The sequence below is a fragment of the Nelumbo nucifera genome, chromosome 3 (genome assembly GCF_055504915.1).
Source record: "Nelumbo nucifera cultivar China Antique chromosome 3, China Antique-T2T, whole genome shotgun sequence".
Taxonomy (NCBI): Eukaryota; Viridiplantae; Streptophyta; class Magnoliopsida; order Proteales; family Nelumbonaceae; genus Nelumbo; species Nelumbo nucifera.
Window position 1 is genome coordinate 93045241 of NC_142651.1, and position 11840 is coordinate 93057080.

Sequence of the window (11840 nt, forward strand, 5' to 3'; positions counted from 1 at the left end):
AATAATGAATTTATATTTTAAGATGAAGAGAGACATTCATGACAGTGAAATGAGACTTCCAATGGTTTCACTTCCCTAAGAAATCCCCATCACCTGAATTCCCAATCTATTTCTATTTCTATCTCCATTGTATTATTCCAAATTAATTTCTAAGTGTTGCTCTCATTGAGATCGAATTAACTGAATTTGATAACTGTTTTATTAACGGATCAATCATTTTATTCCACACCAGTCATAATAAATATGCAGATTGAGTGGTTGTGGCCATGAGAGAGATACAAGGTTTTCATCTGTGTCATTTGACCAAGATACTCAGGTAAAGTTCCATTGATGTTGCAACTCCTTAACATCCTACAGTGAGAAATCAGATTAATGTCAATTCAAACCACCAAATATGATAAATACAGCCTAACTTCTATAAATTTTGAGAGATGTATGAATACGTATGACCATTCAAATCAACTCACAAATATTTCATGCTTCTCATGTTACTCAATAATGGAAAAGGTGCTTCGGGTCCATTTATATCACTGATCCTTCTGTATATGAAAATTCCACCATGAGTGAACCACAGGAAAATTGTTTCAATTACTAGAAAACTACCATAAGATCGAGTATGAATAAAGAAAAGCCTTAGCTTTTTACTCACAGGTCAGTTAACTTTTCCAAAAGAAAAATCTCCGATGGAATGGGCCCTTCAAAACCACTTGCCTGCATATTTCTGCCATTAAAGTGAAACAATAAGCCAGACATTAAGAAGCCTCTAGATTTCTACTTCTGAAAGGCAGTCGAAATTCAAAATCAATATCTCTCACAGTCTTGTAAGGTTTTTCCAATTCTGTATAAGACTAGGTATCCTTCCAGTGAACTTGTTATCGCTTATCCGACTGCATCGACTGAGGCTTTGTTAATAATAGGGAAAATTATAGATCAGTATCCTGTATTTCGGCCTAGTTTCACTTTGGTCCCCAAATTTTTAAAATGTGCCAATCCAGTATCCAAACTTCTAAAACGTGACAATTTAGTACTTAATCACTCCCCAGTTATGCATATTATATGCCACCATGTGTGACTTAAAATTTTTGAAAATGTCAAAATTATCTTTCAAAATAAAATACTATTCATCATTACATCTAAAGGGCATTTGTGTTTTTTCACATTACACTTAACAACTGGTTAAGTGTATTAAATTAACATATTTTGAAAGTTTAAGTACTAAAGTGACACATTTTATAGTTCGGGAACTGAGACTAGTCCCAAAATATAGGATACTGATTTAAACAACATAACAGATAAACTATATTGCACAAAAACTTACAGGTCCATCAAGCTGACCAGCTTAGAGAGGCTCTCCGGAAACGGCCCCGTGAAATTATTTGAGGAAAGTACCCTTTAAAACACATGTATATATATATAGAGAGAGACAAATAATTAAAAGCCTTTTGATATGGTAAAATCCTTTACACATACAGAAATAGGAGAAAATCATAGAAGTTTAAAACCCAATACAGAAGACATTATCAAAAAGGCCTTACAGTTTCCGTAGGTTGATCAGTTTTCCAAGCTCATTAGGAATATTTCCAGAGAGATTATTGACTTCGAGGGTCCTGAAAATTAATTTCAACTTTAATGGATTAATACTTTTAAATAATTCAAAAAATTGAAGTTCAAAGAGCAAAAATCCAGAACATACAGGTCAACAAGAGTGGTGATGTTTCCAAATTCCTTCGGGATTGGACCCGTCAAACGGTTCGCCATCAAAGAACTGCATATAACAATTCTAAGGGATTTCAGACCAGAAAAATAGCAGCTTCAGATGGGGCTAAAAATGGACTACTTTCTACTTACATGTTCGTCAATTTCATTGCACCCCATTCTGGAGGTATTGTACCGCTTAGGTAGTTGCGGCTGAGATCACTGTACGTACAAATTAATAGGTTTGGAGTTGCGTTCCTTAAGTATGCTATAAGTAGATGTTTTAAAAAAAAACGAAGCGACATCTGATGAAGCTCTTACATTATTTGGAGGTAGGGAAGCTGGGCCAACTCCGGCGGGAGAACTCCTTGTAGACCTTCAGATTTGATGTATCTGCATTAATTCCATAAGTGCTTTGATTTAGACTTTCTACGGCTCTCATCTTTCACACACCATAGAGTCAAATACACAGATAGAGGTAGAGTAGGGGTGTCAATGGACTGGTTTTGGGTTAGACTCCATCCAAATTGAAATCCATTGGATGGATTGGACGGACCAATATGACATATTGAATTTGGACAAATTGGATGGACCAATATGATATATTGGATTAGACCTGATCCATCTATAATGAATTTATATTGGATTGGGCCAATATTTGATCCATTAATAGAAGATAAGAACACAAGTGTCAATGAACCAGGTTTGATTTGAAACCAATCTAAGTTAACAGGAATTTGAACAGATTGGACAGTCTCTGGACTAGTCCAAAATATTCATTGGACTGGATTGAACCAAGTCCATTTATAATAGATTCACATTGGACTGGACTGGATTGGACCAAATCCAGTCCAATTGACACCCATAAGGTAGCAGTGGCGGAGGCTGTGGAGCAAAAAATTTGAGATAAGGAGTAGAAGAAGTAGGGTTTGGTGAAAATGGCTTGAAAAGGTTTGGGTTTATTAAAGATATTTTGAAGGAGCGTTAGAGAGTGATTCTTTGCATTTTAGTTCAAGTTTTGCAGGGGCCAATAACCACTTTATTACGTTTATGCCCTGTGAAACCAAACTGACCAGAACCGGGACCGGTTCTTTTATTTTATTTAACATTTTTACAATCTAGACAAGTTTTTAGAAGAGGTAAAAAACTAAAGATAAAAAAGTAGTACAAGGCGGGGCTAGTTCACCAGAGAAGAGGCCCAAAAGACAGCAACAGAAGAAGAGCTATAAAAACCGGGCTCAGTGCATGACCAACACCTAGACCTGTTCATGAGCCGGGTCGGGCCGGGCTTTCACTTGTCACTAATGAAAATATACTAGGCCCGAGCCCGAGCCCAGCCCGACCAACGGGCCTATAACTTGGGCCCGAGCCCGGCCCTGGTAAAAAGCCCGAAGCCCGAGCCCGAGTCCGAAGCCCGACCTAATTGAAAAAAAAATAATTTTCCCTATTCAAATTAGAATTAAAAATTCATATAATATTTTTTTTCTATTTAAATGAACAATGGGCCTACAAGATGGTATTTTTCCCTTTCTTTTATATTTTAAAACACAATTTTACATTCTTAAATCAAAAAATTTATTCAAATGGACATAATCACATGACTAATTTTAAGTTTAATATTAAGTCGGGCCGGGCCGGGCTCGAGCCGGCCCGGGCTATTTTGACAAAACCCGAGCCCGACTCGAATTTATTGCGAGCCGGGCTTTTTGGCCCGAATTTAAGTCTGTGGGTCTATAAGAATGTCCAAGCCCGTCCGGGGGCCGGGTCAGGCCGGCCCGTCGGGCCACCCAGCCCATGAACACGTCTACCAGCACCTAAGAAGTAACCCCGAACTAGAAGCATCAACCCAAAACAGAAAACAAAAGAAACCTGAAAAAGGCCCAGGTTACCAAAAACAGCTATGCCTGGGCCCAACAGGTCTAACAGCCCGATGAAACCCAACAAACAAACAATAAACAGCACCCATCAAAAGGCTTTGTCAGTTCACAACTGGACCTGAACTAGAAAAACAGGGGTTGGGTCTCATAACTAGCCACCCCCGAATTTGAGGATGACCCAACACAACCCAACCTGTGAAAATCATGTTGGGTCACGGGTCAAACCACTAACCCAATTGCTGGGTCGGACTGCCGGTTTTGGTTTTTGATTGGTTCGGTTTTTTGATTTTTTATATTTATAATATAGATTATATTATAAATAATAAACGATATATAATATATTATAAATATTTTAAAAATATAAACAGATTATTATAAATAATATATATATATATATATATATATATATATATATATATATATATATATGCGCACAAAAAACCGTTCCAACTTGATCTGCATTCACATGTCTTGTATATGATGGGTTAAAATGTATGGATACAGATGATGTTGGAATGTATTGGAACGGTTTTTTTTGTTGTAAGAGGAGACCCCAATTCATTTAAAAGGTGTAAGAAACCGTTCCATTCGCATAGTCCCTTGCAGTCTTGCATTGGAAATATCTTCCCATGAAAAATGATATACAAGTAGGGAGACATTTCCAATGTAAAACTGCAAGGGACTGGGTGAATGATGAACACGATCTTGTGAGCACTTAAACCTATTTTCCCGGGACCACAATGGCTGAACCCAGGCCAAGCAAGTCCTAGGCCCAAACAGCTCGGCCTGGCAAATATTACATTCAATAACAAATTAATTATCTTCTATAATTTTGACTATAAAATTACATTAATTATTTTATTAATGTAAAATACCAGCAAAAATTTTCTTAATTTTTAAAAATATAATTTTATTAATTTATAATGCCAAGCCCATATATGTCCAGCCTGAGACCACGCTCAAGCATACCTAAAGGCCATTATTACCTTTCCTTTCAAATCAAATACAGCCTAAATGATTGAGTTTGAACAAGTCTATTCCTTTGACAAAATTACCCTTGTCAAGTTACAAATCAAGCCTTTTTGAGGCTGCATTTGGTTTCTATGGAAAATAAATGAGAAAAAAAATTGTGGAAAATATTTTGATGAGGTTGTTGTTACCTTCCTCAAAATGCATGTGGAAAAGGAAATATTCAAGATTCCATATCAGAAATGATTTATCTAGATTTGGATTTGCAGCCCTTTTTATATAAAAAAAAAAACATTTTGCCTTTTTTTCTTTTGTTTTTGGAAAAGAAATACTTAAGCCTCTTGTGAAGTTTCTTATAAAATATAAATTGGGCATTTGGCTAGTCTTCCTGTAGGGTCTTTTTAGACTTTTCAAAGCTTGAAAGTTGAAATATCAAAATGTAGTCTTTTTCTCCTTTTACAATTAAGGCTCAGTTTGGAAAGAGTATAAATAGAAATATGTAGAGTACAAAACTATGTATTTCATATTAATTTGTATGTATTTGTACTGTACATATTTGTATTTGTATTCCTTTCAAACCGAGCCTAAAAGACAAAAAGCTTACTTCTAAAAATGCTTGCAAAAGCCTAAAAAAGCTGAAAATCAAGAAACTTTATATAAAGCTTTTGATCTTTTTGCGCCTAAAATACACTTTTCCATTTCTAGTAGGAGATAAGATGTTTACTAAACAGTCTTAGTCTTCAAAGACCACCTCCAAAAAGCTTAGTTTATCTTTTGGTTTGTTGGACACTGAAAGATATACTTTGAAAGACTTGCCTTACCCACCCTATTGATTATAATGGCAGGAAAAAAGACAATGTTGACTTAGCTCATGTTTGAGAGTGCTTACAAATAAGTGCTTATTTGGGCTGGGACCACACCATTAAATACTTATTGGTGTTTGGGAAATAAGCCCAAATAAGTGCTTATTTTAAAAATAAGGGCTTATTTTTTTTAAACCAAAGTATCTAACTTTTTTTAATTCAATTTTTTCTTCCAAAATTATCCCTAGTTGAAGTTTACAATACCACTTATAAAATTATCCCTAGTTGAATTTTACAAAAGTACTTTTATAAAAGTGTATTCAGAAAATTGCTTTTATTAAAGTGCTTTTATAAACGTACATTTATAAATTGTTTTTATCTCAAGTCGTATGTATCGTAGCCATACAGATCTGTATTACCTTGTATCGCATTGTATCGACTGATACACACCTATATAGGCTGCTACGCAGTGTTTCTTTATATAAAAGTGCAATTCTAAGCCACTAAACCACGTTTATCTCTCTGATAATAAATAAAATAAAATAAAATTATTAACTTCTGTCTCTACATGCGATTTTTCAATCTCTATTACCAAAAAAAAACTCTAACTAAATTTTCAAAATGAATAAAAGAAACTAATATTCAAAAATAGTATTATATAATCTAATACAATAAATAATCTATCAAATCCATGTTTATATAAAAAGATGATTTTTAATATCAAGAAAATTATACAAATAAAATATTAAGAATAGAATAATTATTTTAATACTTAAAATTTATAAATTTGCAAATGATATGCACATTAAAATTATTATATATTTTTACAAATTCTTAATTAATATTAAGTAATAACACCATATTTATTATTTATAAAAAGAAAAATATTTAAGAATATAACATTAAGTTGAATTTATAAAATCCATTAATCTACATTTATTTCAAAAAATTATTTTTCATATTAGAAAAATTATATAAATAAAATATTAAAAAATGAATAATTATTTTAGTAATTAAAAATTATGAATTTTTATATGATATGTATATTATAAATTTTAACAAATTTGATATACTTTAAGTTAAGATTATATTTTTATAAATTATTAATTAATATTTTAATTTGTATTTGAGAATTTAATATTTGGTTGACTTTTCGTTAATATAAAAAATTAAAATAGTAAAATAAAAATAATTTATATAATAATTAAAATATAATAGGTGCATATGTTTAGTGCCTTGGACTCTCGATTGTTGCATTATAAATAAAACTATATGATATCTATGCATTCGGATATATTAATTATAATATATTTCTTCATATATATATATATATATATACTAAAATATACATTTCTTATGTATTTGTATACTATTTGTGATTATTTTGATCTTAAATTTAATGATATTGTTGTATTATGGAATTTGTAAGCATTTTGCTAGTGTATCCATGCATTTTCATATTTTTTATTCGTATCCATCCATACATTTCCAAAACATATCCGTATCCAAGTTGTCCGATATGATACCTGATACCGATACTCTCAAGTGAGTAGCATTGGAAAAACTTTAGAAGTAGTTTTATTGGAAAATCAATTTATTAGTTGAATAAAGCATATTTCAACTTCTCAAGTTTTTCACCTAACATATTTTCTATGCTTTCTTTGTGGGGCCCACCTTACAAAGCTAGAAGTCATTACCTAAAAGTCCTTCCAAACAGATAGTCTCAAATTTGACTATTAGGGAGAAGTTGGACTCCAAGCGAGCATTACACCCAAGATTTTAAAAACTAACCTAGAATCTAAAGCGTTCTGGCCACCAGTTTCCTGGTTGACAATTTGACCATCCAGTTCGAATAGATGGCCTGTTCTAATTTAAAAATAAAAAAAATGGTAAAAAACCGATGAAAGGTTCAAAAGAGTTGATGGTTCAACTGCTCATGTCAATAGATTTTTGACAAATTCAATGGTTTTTGGCCAATAATAGGAGTGACCACAACCTGAGCTCTTCACGAGCTATCCAACTCAGCTCGGCTTGGTTTCAACCGAACTTTGATCCGAGCTCGAGCCCAATTTATAGGCTCATTTATTAATTGAGTCGAGCATGAGCCTAGTAAAGCTCGGCTTGTGAGGCTTACGAGCTGAGCTCGAATAGCTACATACATACATATATACATACATACGTAAATAATAATAATAATAATAATAATAATAATAATAATAATAATAAATTATAGAAAAAATATATATAGTAAAATATTATAGATATAATATTTTTATTATATATATAATAATTAATTATTATAATTCTTAATTTTTTAAATATCAAATAAAAAATATTTATATATATAATTTTTTATTTTTATAAAACATTTTTCTCAAGTCAAGCTCAAGCCAAGCCGAGCTCAAATTTACGAGAGATCAAACTGAAGATTTTAGCTCAAACCGAACTCGAACCTCATACTACCTTGACGAATTGAGCTCGAATAACTAGCTATTCGACTTATCTTGATTCGAATCCACCCCTAGCCAAAAACTGAGTTTAGAATAAAATGAAACTGATTGCTTGAACAGTTCTCGGGCCAAGCGGTACTACAGTCCGGATCAAAGCCACACAACCACTCGAACTCTCGCATCAAAGCCACACAGCCGGATCAAAGCCACACAGCCAATTAGAGTAGGGCATCCGGCCACACATCATGAGGAGATATTCCCTAGGTACGGCTGGATTCTTTGCTCTCGATGTATACACAAATTTTTATGCAATCCAAACACTGAATAACAAGATATCGGATCGCCTATCCACACCTCCTCAAAGGAAAAAAGGGTTCATTCAAAACTGACTGTAAATTAAATTCAGTTTTGAATTCTAATGGGTTGGTTTCAATTTGCGTGACGCTTAAATAAAAACAAATCGAACCGACAGCCCTACTGTGGGGTAGATGTGGAAATAGGGAAAAGACAGGCCTCATCATTCTTTGTATCTCATCCTAACCTAGCTGTTCTACTTTTCACTGTGTTTGAGGACCCCGGATCCTGCCCACGTTTACCCACAATACACCACTCATGTGAATTGGGAACATTTCCTCCTACATTAAATGCATGATATGTAGGAGGATGGGATATTTTCTGTGTGGCTACTATACGTAGACGTGGGCAGAATTTGTGTGGATAAGAGATCCAGACTCGTCTTCAAGACCTATTAGAATGATGGGGCCTGTCTTTTCCCTATTCCTTATTTAGTGTGTATTTGTTAGAAGCAATGAACGAGGTACAAAAGACAGGCGTGTGCAACAGCTGGGCCACGAGTTTGGTGAATTCGGATTCTATCCACAAACCCACTTAGCTCACAGCCTTTTGCAGGTAGGGGTGTTGATTGGATTGGATTTGGTTCAATCCAATTTGGTTCAATATGAATTCATTATAGATGGACCAGGTCCAATTTAATTCCATGAATATTTTTGAATCATTTTGGATTAATCCAATTCAATGTCTGAGTTGTCCAATCTATTCAAATTGGATTAAACCCAAACCTGGTCCATTGACATTTGTATTCTTATCTTCTACCAATGGACCAGACATTGGTTCAATTTGATGCAATTCAATACAAATCTACCGATGAATCAGGTCCAATCTAATCTAATAAATATTTTGGAGTTTGGACCATCAAGTCTGAACTGGTCAAATTCAATAATATTGGTTCATCCAATTAGATTTTGATTTGGACTGCATCTAATTTGATTTTGATTTTGATTTTGAAAAGAAGGGGATTTTTATAGTCCAGTCGCCCACATAAATGTTGGTAGCTAACTAATATGATGGGAGAGGGAGTCATACATGGCGGTGACGTGGCAGGTGTTGGTGCAGTTGCACGCAACCGCGTTCATGGTGTCGTGTTCCATACTTGTGTTCCATTTGGTGCAGGGATTCACGCTGAAATCCCAGTTTTTCTTCAATTTCGCGGCTATTAGTTTCAGAGCTTCCCCTGTATCACATACAAATAAATACATAATATCATTAAAATGAGTCGGGCTTCAGTGAGAGCAAACCCTGTTTGAACAACCTTTACAGCTTTGCATTGGGAATATCTCCTTACTTATGTACTTTACTTCATGCGTAGATATTTTCAATGCAAGGTTATAAGAGGCTGTTGAAACGGTGTCAATGAATCAAAACACCCTTATATATTTATTTATTTTATTTTTAAGATGGTGTTTGGAAGCGTGGGCGTTTTTGAGGACTGATTTTCAAGAAAAAATGTTCATGTTTCCAAGACCTGTTTTTCATAAAAAAACGCTTCTTCCACAAGCAGTGAACAACATTATGCTGTTTGATAAGGTGATTTCCATCTCAGTTTTCTATGTATTGACAGGTAACCACCATAGGATACACATCAGTCAATCATTGGGAGCAAGGCATGCATGGGTGGAGTCCTGATTTACAAGGCATGCCCGATTTTTTAATAAATGCCTGAAGCAAACAGTCACATATATTGGAGTTTGTTGAAACACCTATATGAATCTGATGTGGCACCATTTTTTTTGAAAAACAGCCACAGCCCACCCTAAATTGTTAATAGCCAAACAGTGACAGACTGGGGAATTGAGTATATAAATATTTAACAAGGGAGCTCCAGCAGAAATGGAAGAACCAACGGAGAACAGACTCGACTACTGGCCCAAACAGTGAAAAGGGTGATCAGTACTCCACGGCTTGCGTCCAAGGTTTCGTTTGGTTGCTCGTAAAATAGACAGCTAAAGATCCACTGTATAAAAACGCCATCCAGTTTTGTGCAGATGGAAAGGAAAAATAACGAATTTGAATTTAATCCTTCGTGATCACGCAGAAATGAGATAACTAGTGGTTTTCCAAACGGAGTTCCCAAATTAGGGAATCTTGGATTTACAAATCCGCCTAACTTGAATAATTCATAAGAATTGAGGATAGATTAAAAAGGACAGGGGTTTATGATTTGGGAGCCAATTTGTGTAGGATCTCTGAAACATTTTCGGATAGATACCTGAGATCAAATCTTGCTGCAACAATTATTTGTACGATAATGATGATGAAGATGATAATTCTGAAAGAGAAAACAACTCATTTGTTTTCCTAGAAGAAGCTTCTCATTCTATTTTAAGGTTTTGAAGTTTGAAAATCAAAAAGAGAGCCAAACAATACACTATATATCTGCCGACGGAAAAAAAATGGAAAAACCTTTCTGTTATTCACTTCTGAAAATATTGTTAGGAAGCTAATCAAGTAGGGTCTTACATTCTTCAGGTGCAAGAGTGGGCGTCTGAGTCTGACTAGCTCCGAATTCGAATCCCACAAAGCAACTGAACCAAATAACCCAGCAAATCACCAAGAAACGTCCCAAGGCCATCTTCAAACACTCAGATGCAAGAGAAATGATAGAAATAAAGAAAAGTTTCGGACTATTGAACGTCAGATTTCCATTATTTCTTCTCCCTTGAACATGTCAGAGTAATCTGCAGACTATATATGAACCTCTGAAGCGTCGGGTGCAAATAGAGTAACCGAGTTTGTTCGCATGGATTATTGAGAAGATGAGGAATTATGGTAGTAAATAAACCAGTTAGTTGCTCGGAGACACACACGTACAGAGCTATTGCAATCAGCCTTTCATGTCTTGACTCACAAAGTCACAAGTCAATCGTGTAGTTGCAATCGGTCTTCCAGACATATGCGCCCTACCAAACATACAAAGAAGATTCAGTGCATACATGGAATTGGTCCACGACTATTGGTGTTAAGTGAATCGTAGTGCATTATTACCTTCAAATCTCCTTATGCACCAACTCCAAATCTTCTGCCGCTAATCGGTCTTTTTGAGCAAATGCTGCCCAAATTCACGACGGACTACTTTCTACTACCTTTCGCATTAAATAAAAGGTATCAATAAGCAATAAACTATTAATTAATTGAATCCAACATACATTCCATTTCATCATCGTCCATACCACTTGATTAGTGTGAGTCGCGATGGCAAATTCCTTAGCCATACCACTTGATTAGTGTGAGTCGCGATGGCAAATTCCTTAGCCATTGTCCCAGTATCACCGGTTAGTGTGAGCCGCGATGGCAAATTCCTTAGTCATTGTCCCAGTATCATCGAGAGGTCGAACGGGGAAACAACAATATTGTTAAGAAAACGCTCATGCTTTCCCTCTGTATGCCCCTGTCTATATTTAATGAAGGGTGATTTGACACGACCTAGCAAGAAGGGGACACGTAGGCGTGATCTGACCGAAGGATAACAATTCAGCTAGGAAAATCTAGTTCGCAACATTCGCACTTCGAGTATTCTGCCACCTCGGCCCAAAATCCACCTCGATGTAGAGGCACCTCGACATTCAATCCAGTTCGGGACTAAAGAATCGAAGTTCCAGAAAGGAGCTAATGAGCCAAAGCTTCGCATAACCGACTCCAAAGACCTCCCCAACAGATCCCGAATCTCTTGAGGTCACGATGAGCCAACA

The 11840-nt window shown here is 35.1% G+C and overlaps 1 protein-coding gene across 5 annotated transcripts in view; it reads right to left on the reverse strand.

Annotated features, from left to right (window-relative positions):
* Positions 1–11231, reverse strand: part of LOC109114230 (putative leucine-rich repeat receptor-like serine/threonine-protein kinase At3g14840) — a 29493-nt gene extending 18262 nt beyond the window's left edge. For 2 of the 5 annotated variants that reach the window (XM_088901903.1, XM_088901901.1), the window contains exons 1-12: positions 11137–11220; positions 10612–11051; positions 9178–9325; positions 2017–2088; positions 1849–1917; positions 1694–1765; positions 1536–1607; positions 1319–1390; positions 816–896; positions 650–721; positions 468–539; positions 280–351 (exon numbers count right to left, since the gene is read on the reverse strand). In XM_088901903.1, the coding sequence (XP_088758029.1) occupies positions 280–351; positions 468–539; positions 650–721; positions 816–896; positions 1319–1390; positions 1536–1607; positions 1694–1765; positions 1849–1917; positions 2017–2088; positions 9178–9325; positions 10612–10723 (914 nt within the window). In that variant the 5' untranslated portion in view covers positions 10724–11051; positions 11137–11220. Of the gene's footprint in view, positions 1–279; positions 352–467; positions 540–649; positions 722–815; positions 897–1318; positions 1391–1535; positions 1608–1693; positions 1766–1848; positions 1918–2016; positions 2089–9177; positions 9326–10611; positions 11052–11136 lie in introns of all 5 variants that reach the window. The other 3 variants (XR_016084404.1, XM_088901904.1, XM_088901902.1) reach the window with 3 other exon arrangements.
* Positions 11232–11840: the final 609 nt, after the last annotated feature.